The following is a 12866-nucleotide window of genomic DNA, read 5'->3' on the forward strand; positions in this document are numbered from 1 at the left end:
GCATTACCGATGCACCGATAGTGGGTAAAATACTCCTCTCCCCATCCCACAAGGATGCTCCCCCTATGCCAACGGCTGAGGAGTTAGATATTATGGGAGATGTTGTAAAGGTTTTAGCACCTATTGAGGCCTCCACTAAACAGATATCAGGAGATAAGTACATCAGTGGTAGCCTGGTCATTCCAATGTGCAATTGTATACGCATTGCACCGTCAAAAATTAATGTAAATAATTCTGTGGCAGGTGAGCTCCTGCAGAAATTGAGAGAACAAATTGAAAAAAGATTGGATCCCCTTGAGGAAAACCCTCTTTTAGCTGCAGCCACTATCTTAGACCCCCGTTTCCAGAAAATACATTTTAAATCACCAATTAATGCTGCAAAAGCAGTGACTCAATTAAGGGATGAAATTAAGGCCGCACTGAGAAATCAGGGGTCCCTTAGTCCCCCATAGTTACCAACCAGCAAAATACACACGACCTTTCGTCAGTACATGATACCTTGGCAGCAGAAAGTTTTCATGGGATTCCTGATCCCTAAGATGGGAGCTTACCAACAGAATTTAAATTATGCCTGAACCAACCCTTATTGAGTAGGTCATTGAATCCCATACAATTCTGGAAGGATAGGAGAAATGCCTTCCCGGGAATGTATGAGGTCGCAATGAAGTACTTAACAATAGTAGGTGCTTCAGTTGCGTCTGAAAGGGTGGTTTCTCTACTTAACCTTTTAAGCAGTGACCACAGAAGACGACTCACACCTGATAACATAAATCAGCTAATTTTTCTGGGGTCCATCGATGATGATTTTTGGGACGTAATATTTATTTCTGTATCTATTACACACAGTTGTTTTTATATGTGTTTATATGTATATGTGTTTATATGTGTATGTTATTTATTTGCGTTTATTGTATAGGTTTATTCATATTTTTATTTCATTGCATAAAGTTCTTATGTTATAAACTTCATTTTTTCCTTATAATTAGTATTACAAATTTTTTTTTAAGTTTATATGTATGTGACATAGCTACTCAAAGTACAATGCACATTTTTTATTGGTTTCTTTGAGTAAATAATATTATTACATTAATATTTTCGAATTTTCTATCAGTAGCCGTGAGAATGGGTAGCGAGTCGGTACCCGAAACGTCGGCGCTCTTAAATAATATAACCCGCGCGCAATCCCGAGAAGATTTTTCTAAAGATATAATAGTATGTACTAATCAGTAGTAAACAAAGTATACCATTGTGGCGCCCTTGGCCGGGCGACTCGACGTATTGGCGCTAGTTGACGCGGAATGCATTTCATAGAACATTCGAGACGCCGCAAGGTCGGCGCGAACTTGTATATATACCCCAAAATTGTGAGAATAAAGTTCAGTGTGTTTCTTCAACCGAGCTACGCGTGTCATTCCCCGAGAAATCTTACCTTACCTCCGCAAAGTGGTGACCCCGACGAAGCGCACGATGGCTGACGAGGAAGATATCCGCACGAAAAATCTACTCCTGCAGCAACAGTGCGAAGCCCTCCAACAGCAGTTGCAACTTCATATACAGCAGCAACAACCGTTTCCAGAACAAAGCTTCGCTCATGTAGATCGCGTGGTCGTTCGCCTTCCGCCCTTTTGGTCGGATAATCCAAGTCTTTGGATCGCGCAAGTGGAAAGTCAATTCGCACTTCACCGCATCACGTCAGACGTTAGCAAATTTAATATTATTATTTCTCAACTTGAACCTCGGTACGCGGCTGAAATATCCGACATAATTACAAATCCTCCGGCTGAAGGCAAGTTCAAGAAACTTAAAACGGAGTTAGTTTCTCGCATATCTGCATCACGGGAGGAGCGAATACGCCAGCTACTCACGCAAGCGGAAATAGGTGATCGCAAACCATCGCAGTTCCTGCGCTACATGCGTGGTTTGGTTGGAACGGAGACCATACCGGACACCCTTCTAAGGACCTTATGGAGCGGACGCCTGCCCAGCACCATCCAGACGATAATTGCTACGCAGCAAAATCTTCCCCTGGATGTCATCGCCGACCTGGCAGATAAGGTTTTCGAAGTGATCCCTGCACCACAAGTAGCTACTGTGAGTACCTGTACCACTGATATGAATAAGCGCCTTGATGAACTGTCTCAATAAGTGAATGCCCTAACTGCCAAAATTGAAAAGCTAGGCCACGAGCAATCAAGATTTAGGAGTCGAAGTCGTCCTTCCAAAGAAAATGTCTTTCGGCATATATCCCCTTCACAACAACCAAGGCCAACCACCGAAGGCATTTGCTGGTATCATAGACGTTACGGCACCGAGGCAAGGAAGTGCACCACCCCGTGTGAGTTTTCCCCAAACGCCCCCGGCAGCCATCCGTAGCGGCGTCGTTGGACTGCCTAAACAAGTCGCCGCAACGCTTGTTTGTTAAAGATCGGAACATGCAGCGCCGTTATTTAATAGACACTGGCTCCGATCTCTCTATTTTCCCCCAAAGACTCCTTCGAGAAAATCGCCCTAAAACTAGTTATAATTTGTCAGCAGCTAATGACATTATTATTGCCACTTATGGTTTTCTCACTGCCAATCTTAATTTTGGACTTTTTCATCACCACGATTTGTATTCCATTGGTTTAGAAAACAAAGATATCTTAAAAAATTGTGTATGATCAGAAATGAAGCAATTAATATCTGCCATTAGTGCTACTAGAAAATCTGGGGGGTGGGGCACCCGTACTTCTCTGTTATAAATTTAAATATGTTAAAGCTTGTGAGCGACATCGGAGTAACTAAGGGGTCATGGGGGAACCAAGCCCCCCATAAAAAATTTTCGGGCGGTAGCAGGCCCCCCTTAGACTGAGTTATATTCAAGCACAGTAATAGTTAGAGGGTCCTGCCCCCCCTGGAGAACCATAGTCCCGCTAGAAAATCTGGGGGCCAGCCCCCTTAGCTCTGATTAAGTTCTTTCAATGTATGTCTGCAACAGCAGAGTAGCTACTGGGTCACTGGGTTTCCTGTCCCCATAGAAATCCGAGGGGACTGCCCGTATTTTTCCCCGCCTCACAGATAATTTAGAGGTACTACGAAACCTTTGGAGGGGACAGGATCCCTCCAGATACAGCCATGTTTGAAAATAACAAAATCTAAACAAACATCGGGCCCCGACATCCCCCCACAATTTTTTTCTGGGTGGCCAGGTACCTCGTAGTCCCCAAACTACTACGATGTCACAGACATGCTTAACAGTAGTAGAATTGAGCGAAAGGGTGCGTCGACGGCAGGGTCATTTTGCACCACCACTCAATCGTTTGATTCAAGACGCATTATAAATAGATCTTTACTACGCAATTTGCTAACATAAAATATGGGGGGACCTTTAAATTTGTAATAAATAGACCTATTTCCTTGAGAAACAAAATTGTACTACTTAAATTGGTGGGGGTGGTCTCCTAGAATAGATTCTAGGTCCCCATCTATATTGAACCGTGTCCGCGCATCACGGTATTTGTCGCAGTCGGTCAAGATATGTCGGATACTTAAAGGGCACCTACACTCATCACATTGAGGAGCTTGCTTCTCTTCGGTAAAAAGAAAGCCATGAGTCAGAGGGCAAGGCCCTAACCTCAAACGAGTGATAACTACTTCCTCCCTTCGATTGATCCTGGTAGAGGAAGACCAAGCTGACGTCGTACGTTTGATGCTTCGCAGTTTATTGTCATTCAAAGTCCTCCACGACTCCCTCCACTGTTCAAGTACAACATTTTCAGTGACACTTTTAGGTCTTCGTACGGAACTAGCGTTGATGTAATCTCTTCATTAGTAAGAGCTTCCTTGGCCAACAAATCTGCTTTTTCGTTTCCATGTATCCCCGCATGTCCCGGAACCCAAATAAAACAAACACTTATTCCCTTGCTCATGAGAGTCAGCAGCGTGGAATGAATGTGTTGAGCAACTGGATGCATGGGTGAGAAGCCAGAAATGGATTGTAAAGAGTAGTAGTATTTGGAGTAGTAGTAGTATTTGGATTTAGGGTGCGTCGACGGCAAGGTCATTTTGCACCACTACTGTGCGATTTAATTACAAAAGTTATGTATTAAGTAATCTACTGAATCTGATGTCTTCGTTGAAAGTGTGCATAATTAGATTTTATTAAAAATGTTTATTTCTCTGAGAAACCGAAATGTACAGATTAAGTTGGTAGGGTGGTCTCCTAAAAGGGTTTTTAGGTCTCCCCCTAGATTATTTCGTCTTCGCGCTTCGCGGTACTTAACACAATCTAGCATGATGTGTCTAATACTTAATGGACATTTACAATCCCCACATTGGGGAGGTTCCTTCTCTTCAGTAAAGAGATACGCATGGGTCAGGGGGCTGTGCCCTATCCTCAATCGTGTAAGTACTACTTCCTCTCTCCGATTACTACGAGCTGAGGAGGGCCACGCTGCTACCATGTCCTTGATGCCACGGAGCTTGTTATTATTTAGAATCCTCCATGACTCCCTCCATTTTCCAAATACCACGTTTCTTAGAGATGCTCGTAAGTCCTCGTGGGGAACCAGCGTTGAGACAAGAACTTCGTTATTCAGAGCTTCCTTGGCCATAGCGTCTGCTATCTCATTCCCGGCTATCCCCTCATGTCCCGGTACCCACAGAAAATGGATATTCAAACCCTTTCTCGAAAGGGTCAGCAGGAGAGAGTGTATTTCTTGCACGATCGGGTGCACGGGTGAGAAGCCAGAGATGGCTTGTAGCGAGCTCCTGGAGTCAGTGCATATGACAAAGGAGCCGCCGTGGTCACCTAGGGCTTCTAGAGCTGTCCTTATGGCATAAACCTCCGCCGTGTACGCACTGCACATCGGGTGAAGCTTTGCTCTGATGTTCCCGTGGATAGGGGAGAACACTGCACATGCACAAGCAGAGTTATCTTTCGAACCGTCAGTGTAAACGGGGGTAAGGTTGGGGTGATTCCTTCGGAACATGGCAAACAAACGCTGGTACTCCGAGGGAGTTGTGGAAGACTTCGGTCGAGATCGTGAAAGAATATTCACCACCGGAGTGGGAGTGATCCAAGGGGGGTGTTCCGAGAATGAAACAGGATACACTTCAGGTAGCGTGAATTCGCGTCCGCGAATAAAATCGTTAAAACGAACGCTTACTGGTCTGGTTGCTTTAGTCCTTCGGTGAAAACATTAATAAAACGGGGTTTAAAAAGTAAACTATAACATGGGTGACTCGTCATTGCTAAAATTTTGGAAACGTAGCTACAAAGAAGCCAGGTCCTTCGGTAGCATACAGGAGGCTCGCCTGCGTCGGTATATATACTGGGAATCGGGCTGGTCCTAAACGCCCCAGTGCATAGTCGCAGACCTGCGTTGTGCACTGAATTAAGTGCTTTCAAATACGTCTCGCGAGCGGACGCATACACGAATGAGCCGTAGTCTAATTTCGATTGTAAAGAGCGACGGGAGTCGGTGCATATGACAAACGAGCCATTTTCGTCACTCAAGGCTTCCAAAGCAATTTTAATTGCGTAAAGTTCCGCCGTGTAAATGCTGCATAGCGGATGTAGCTTCGTCTTAATGGCTCCATGGAGAGGAGAGGACGCTGCACATGCACAGGCAGAGTTATATTTCGATCCGTCCGTGTAAATGGGGTGGTTCCACCGAAACTTAAAATACTCACGTTGGTATTCCAAGGGAGTAGTGGAGTATTTTGGTCGAGATAGTAAAGCCATATTAACCGTAGGAGTGGGAGTAAACCAAGGTGCGTAAGTAGAGTACGCAACAGGGTATACGTCGGGTAATTGCAAATCACACCCGAGAATAAAATCATTAAAACGAATACTTACAGGTCTCGTTGTCCTAGTCCTTCGATTAAAAACGTTTATAAAACGGGGTTTAAAAAGTATGTCGTAACATGGGTGACTCGTCATAGATAAAATTTTGGATGCATAACTGCAAAGCAGCCAAGTCCTACGATAGCACAAGGGAGGTTCTCCTGCGTCAGAATGGATGCTTGGAACTGGGCTGGTTCGAAAGGCCCCAGTGCAGAGTCGTAGCGCGGCGTTGTGCAAAGTATTTAACGCTCGTAGATACGATGGGCGGGCAGATGCATAAACAAAGGAGCCGTAGTCTATTTTACACCGCACCGATGTGCGGTATAGTAAGAGTAGGGTGGTACGGTCTGCTCCCCACGATATGTGACTCAAAAACTTTAAAATATTTATAGACTTAAAACAACTTGCCTTCAGATTATTGATGTGATCTCGCCAGTTGAGTCTTTGATCCAATGTTAGCCCCAGAAAACGGATTGCCTCCACAAATGGGAGATTTCTTCCGCTAAGACGAAGTGTAGGAGGTATGTGGACGCCTCTGACGAGGTGGAAGTGAACGCATTTGGTTTTCTCAGTTGAAAATCGAAAACCGCTACTATGGGTCCATTGGTCTAATTTGTTCAACGTGAGCTGGATCAATCTCGATATGTTAGCCACTCTTGATGACCTGCAGAAAATCGCCAGGTCATCTACGAACAGAGTGGCCATTATCGGCGTCTGGATGTACTCAGCTACGTCGTTGATCGCAATAGCGAAAAGCAACACGCTCAAGACGGACCCCTGGGGGACTCTGTTGTCAAGAGGGTAAGGACGCGTTACGAACTGCCCCGTCCTTGCATTAAAAATACAGTTTGTCAAAAAATTTTGAATAAAAGTCGGTAGGTTGCCCCTAAAACCCCAATCATGCCGAGTGCGTAAGATTTTTCTGCGCCAAACCCGATCGTAGGCCTTCTCTATGTCGAAGAATACCCCAACCACGTGTTAGCGGAGGATGAAGGCTTCTTGGATATAATTTTCGATCCTCACCAAGTGGTCCAAGGTGGAGCGGCCCCTTCTAAATCCACATTGAATATTGCAGAGGTGGTTTCGGCGTTCCAACCACCAAATGAGCCTCCGATTAACCATTCTCTCCATGAGCTTGCATAAGCAGCTGGTGAGTGAGATCGGACGGTAAGAATTTGGGTCAGTCCTATCTTTCCCATGCTTGGGTATGGGGATGATGACACTCTCCCGCCAGGATGAAGGAAAGGTTCCCTCTGCCCATAACTGATTATAGGTTCGCAGGACTTCCAACGAAGCGGATTCCGGGAGGTTGCGAAGAAAAGCATTGTGGATATCGTCTGGTCCTGGAGAGGTATCGTGGAAGTCGTGGATGGCTGACCGCAGCTCCCACAGAGAACGGGATTTTGTAGTCTGCCATCGTCCGATTCTCCTTAAAACAGATAGGGGTGATTTCTAATCGCCGTTTGAAAGAGCAAAAAGATGGGTCATAACTTTCGTCGCTGCTCGTCCTGGCGAGTAGCTGGCCGAAGACGTCGCCTATAGCAGGGAGTGATGTGATGGTGGTTCCATTTACTTTCAAGCAGGAAACGCCGAATTGCTGACGGTTACCCGATATCTTCCTCACTTTACGCCATACCTGTGCTAGTGGTGTCCTGATATTGATACTACAGACAAAGTTCATCCAAGAATTCTTCTTTGCCTTTTTCACAACTTGGCGGGCTTTCGCTCTCAGGCGTCGGAATGCGGACATATTATTGCCGTGGGATATTTATTAAAAATTCGCAGCGCTTTCTTACGTTGACGGATAGCCTTTAGCATTCATCGTTCCACCTTGGAACAGCAGGTCTCAACATTATGCGCCGCGATCGTAGTACGCATGTGTCTGCCGCGTTGATGATAGGGCTCGTTAGACGTTTCGTATTAGAAACGCTATCGCAATTTTCGTCGCATGTATATGTAAAATTTTCTTTAAAACTATGCCAGTGGCTTTTTGGATAATCCAGCTGCCCGGTCTGATAAAATCAGGGTTAAGATTTCCGTCCTTAGAGATAAAAATAGGGAAATGTCCCGCAGAGATCGTCGTGAACACGTGATGAAATTTTGTTAGTTAAACTGCTCGATAAAATGCATAAATCGATGGTAGAGAAATCGCCATTGAATGAGTTAAAGCGGGTTTTCTCCCCGTTGCTCAATAAAATAAAATTAAAATCAGCAATAAAACTAGATAAAAATACGTCCACGGCGGTTGCATTGCGCCGCCGTGCTACCCCACAAGATATCATGAGCGTTAAAATCTCCTTATATAATGTAAGGCCGAGGCAGTTGGCGGACAAGGGACTCCAAGTTCAAACGTGTGACTGGTGCTCCCTCCGGCAGATACACTTGCATAACGTAATCGCCTCAGGGGCATGCACCGTCACCGCCACCGCTTGAAACGGTGTATTAAGGTATACTCGGGAGGTGTAAAGTGCCTCGCGAGCATAAACCGCCACTCCACCATGGGCTCGTTGTCCACTCGTATCGTCCAATCTCAAAACCTTAAAACCATTTAAAACACCCTTGTCCGTTGATTTAAAATGTGTTTCTTGCAGACAAACACACGATGGATTAAATTCACGCAATAAAATGGCCAGCTCCTCCTTGTGCCGATAAAAACAATTGCAATTCCATTGCACAATAAAAGCCATGATTAAAAATATAAAAGATTAAAACTAAAAAGAGCAGTTGAGTCACGAAGGGCGCTTGACATGACTCTTCTTCCCTCTGCTCTCAATTTTTAAAATATCCGTATCGGATAGGTATTCTGACTCCATTAAATTGGTTTGGCTTTTGGAGCCTTATCAGAGGGGCCGGGTGACTGAGAGTTCCCGCGTTTGGTTTGTGTAGCCCCGGCGTTGTTTTTGTTAAGTTTCTTAATTGGAGATTTCATTCCCACGACTTTATCCTTGTTTGCCGGATCTGTGGCCTAAGCCGGCGCGGCCGATTTTTGTTCTCCAGCCTTCTTGTTCATATTTTCTTCCGTCTGAGTCGAGATGGTTATCTTGGCGATAGGAGCGGAAGCGATTTGGACGAAGGATCTGGAAAAAGTAGGAGCTCCTTGAGCTCTGTACTTTATCCTCGCCTCAAAGTACGGGATCTTATTTACTGTCTTCATCTCCATTATTTTTCACATTTCTATCAGCTTCGGGCATTTGCGGGAGTACAGGGGATGAGCATCCTCGCAGTTCACGCAACGCTGGTTACCATTGCACTCACCCTCATGCTTGTCCAGGCCGCATCGTGGGCAGGTGGCCTTGCCTTGGCACCTCGTGGCCATATGACCGAACTGCTGGCACTGGAAACATCTCAGGGGTGCCGGTATGAATGGCCGCACTGGAACCGATTCGTAACCGATAAACACTATGTCAGGGAGTTTGTCGCGCGCGTTCGTGAGTACGACAGATGTCGAGTCTATTCTCTCTCCGTTGCGCCTTGTAGTGAGTCGACGAGCATCTGAGACTCCTTGGCAGGCCATCAATCGTTTGATCTCGTCGATCTCAACGTACAGCAGATCAAAGTGGCTTGCAACTCCCCGACAGGTGTTTAGGGTGGAGTGCACCTCGACCCTGACGGGAATATCTTGAAGCTTATTAACGTTTAGTAGTTTTTCACTCTGGGCTTTATTATCAGTTTCAATTAGCAGTGTACCATCACGAAGCTTTATAGATGATTTCAGCTCCCCGGGAACCAACCCCGATAAAACTTCACGAAAAACGAAGGGGGACACCTTTTTCAGGTTCTCCCCTTCCTTCTGGCACCTCATTACTAGGTAGCGCTGACTAGCGCCGTGAACTTTAGCTCCCCCGTCGTCTGGACGGGATCTTTTGGTTGGAGGTAGAGTTTCTTCAGCCATCCAAGTACATTAAATTCATCTCCTGGGCTCCCCATCCAACACGGAGCCACACATTTGGGCCTCCCGCAAGCCGGAATGGACGTCAGGGCTACCCAAGGCATATAGGAACCTTCGATAGGGGGTCTCTTTTGGGTTAGAACCTCCAGCGCGGTGGCCCTCCGAACCCACACGCCTTCGGCCGCGCTACGGAGACCCCCATATCTCCAGCACTAACCCGTTCTGGCGTACGCTCGGAAGGAGCCGCCAAGCCCCCAGCCGCCAGGAGCCGATTGACCAAGCTGGGCTCTTCTCGGCCGCCCGTTTTTCGGGGAATCCAGGGCCGAGGTGGGGTATTGAACTCCGGCCCATACCGGGTTTCCGACGTCCAGCTGGGTGCCAGAGACTCACCCACCAGGATCCTTTTCTCCCCCATGTACGGGTCTCCACGCACGGCAAACACGTGGGTGATTCTGGACGCCAGATGTTACGGTTACTCAGAACAGCAGAGGCACATGCTGTCTGGACACTATCCTAGCGAGCGACGGGGTTTATTAACGAGGTTGTCTCCTCGGTGGGCTCGGGTCCGTGGGGGCGCGGCTCCCCAAAGGAAGAGATCACCCTCTTCCCCCGTGTGGGAGGCTCCCTCTCACTAGTACAATAGAAAATACCGAAACTCAAATTCCAAATTGCGGTGAGTGTGGCGCCGCTCCATTTGTTGCAATACTTTTGAATACAACTGTACAGAATTTGCAGGGACCTATTACCATTATCTGATGTTGAAGATCAAGGGTTTAGGTTCCTCGTGAAAATGTATGCTCCTCTTTACAGTTCCCAGCAGGAGAAAAACTTAATGAAATGTTCTACCGCATACAAAACTGCCCCTAATTTATTTAACTGTATATTTTGCTTTTTGATATTTATAGGAGTGAAAAGATGCTTAAAGCAAATTTCAAATAGCCAAGAAGAGATTAAAATGGCATTGAAACCACATAGTGCAATATTAGAGAATATATGTGCACATATTGGCACCGAATCTTCTCCAGATGTATTAAGTGAGCCTCAAGGGCCCTCTGAGATGCCTCTATCACACTAAGGCTTTCAAAAGCTTCGCGTTATTTCTGGAAAAGAGAGATAATTATAATTTTGCTGTAAGTAACATCTGATTAAATACTGGTTAGATTCATATTTTGTAAACCAAGTTTATGTAATTATTATTTTATTTGGCACCTAAATGTTTGTCTCCTCACAGGCGAAGTATACATCATTTAAGAGCTACATCTCCAAAGATTTTCAGGAAATGCTCAGAAATATTTGCCGCTTCGCAATTTCAAAGGAATTGAAATTGAAGTTGAACTGGAGGGGCACTGAGAATAAAAAGGGTCTACATGGAACAAAAACAGCTTCCACAGTTTCATGCTTCACTGATCACAATAAGAAGTTTTACCTGCAAGAGAGGAATGGATTAGTTCAAAAAATACATGGTACAGATAATATATCACTCAGTACCCTTGGATTTTCAAATACCTACTAGAGATGGGCAGTATCGAAAATACTAGTATTTGAAATACGTATTTTCGATACATTTGTAGTTTGTATCGGAAATACATTTTCTGAGAGTATTTTGTTACGAAAATACATCGAAGGAGTAGTTTGTATTTTTAAAGTACATTCAAAATCAAAATACATATAGTTTTTTTTGTGTAATTAGAAAGAGCGCGCGACGAGACGGCAGGGATACCGAATCGGTATTAACCTGCCAACTATGGGACAATAAATTGCCCCATAATTTACTCCTGTGAAACCCGTAGGCGCTTGTATACTTGCAAAACGTGGTTGCGAGTGGAGTAGTTGTGCATTGAGTTATTTGTCGAGTGGGCTTGTTGAAACTGACGCAGTTCCAAAAGGTGCAGGAGAGCGATGTCTGTCAACAGGGAATCAAATGTGCAATATTAGATGGGAAATACTTCAGTGTTATTAATTAATCGGAAGGAAAAGTTAAATCACCGTGCGAGCTGTGTAAACCAGGAGCATTGACGGTCATAAAAGGATCATACGCAGCCACCACGAATTTCAAGACCCATTTAAAGGTAAGTAATGGACCTTAGAAATTTTGGGTGTATATATTTAAGAATTTTATCCAAGTATTGGTAATGCGTTTTATTTACTGCTCGTCCTTCCACTGATTTTAGTAGAAGCTAAGGTGGTATTATGGGCACATTTAATATCTGAATAAGAAGCATAGTTATTCTAGTGGAAATAGCCGGAACTTGTAATAATCTATATAATAAGGCAAAATGTAAGTTATCAACAACATGATATATTTCCCTGTTTCCATCTTGAATGCGACAATTTGCTACGCAAACCAACAAAATGAGTCATGATTTGACCATCACACTCATCTTTAAATTTACCAATGTTTCTTTTACTCGTCTAAGAATAACAGGGGTGATTTTTTAGATAATTCGGAGTATCAAACACATCCACTTTGCACAGCATGTCCACATTTTTATCCTGTGCTTTTGTAGTAGTAGGTTTGGGGTTACGGGTGCGTCGACAGCTAAGGTCATCCTGTGCTTTTATACAGTTAATTAAGCTGTCTGTATCTGTATACGAAAGTAACAAATTTTTGTCATACTTGGGTTGCATTGAATGATAATGAAAGTCATACAGTATTATCCGGTGGGAAACCCGAAATAACTTCAACAACATCATACGCCGGAAAAACCTCAGATCTTTCTTCATACAGTATTGTTTTGCTCAGATGAAGAACACAGAAACCTATATATATCGGATTATCCATTTTAATGGTTGCCTTCCGTATGTGAATTGCCTCTGAAGTCTCGTTGAAATTGTCCTATCCAAAAATGTCGATTTATTGATTAATTTTGATTTTTTTTATCTTTAATTTTTTTGGCTGTTAGTCGAAAATGGAGGGTAAACCAACGGACCACGCCAAGTTTTCGCCCAAGAAAACCACTTCAAAGCGGTACTGCTCTGTGCCACAATGCTCGTCTGAGCAAAGAAAAAATCTGGAGTTGAGGTTTCACTCCTTTCCACCCGAAGGGGAGTTCGTCTTCGTTACCAACAAATTGAATATTCGGGAGAGATGTGATCGGCGCAGGACCTGGGTGAAGGCTTTAAAAATTGGAAAGACGCTTACGAAATACA

General features: G+C 44.6%; 1 protein-coding gene across 1 annotated transcript; it reads left to right on the forward strand.

Annotated features, from left to right (window-relative positions):
- The first annotated feature begins 1467 nt into the window (after positions 1 to 1467).
- On the forward strand, positions 1468 to 2145 carry LOC124153175. Its single transcript, XM_046526276.1, has one exon. It carries the CDS (start codon positions 1468 to 1470, stop codon positions 2143 to 2145), a length of 678 nt encoding a protein of 225 aa, XP_046382232.1.
- Positions 2146 to 12866: the final 10721 nt, after the last annotated feature.

This window comes from Ischnura elegans, chromosome 2, assembly GCF_921293095.1.
Source record: "Ischnura elegans chromosome 2, ioIscEleg1.1, whole genome shotgun sequence".
In the NCBI taxonomy this organism is placed as follows: Eukaryota; Metazoa; Arthropoda; class Insecta; order Odonata; family Coenagrionidae; genus Ischnura; species Ischnura elegans.

Coding starts and splice junctions, on each gene's coding strand:
- LOC124153175 (XM_046526276.1), top strand. CDS start 1,468: ATGGCTGACGAGGAAGATATCCGCACGAAAAATCTACTCCTGCAGCAA.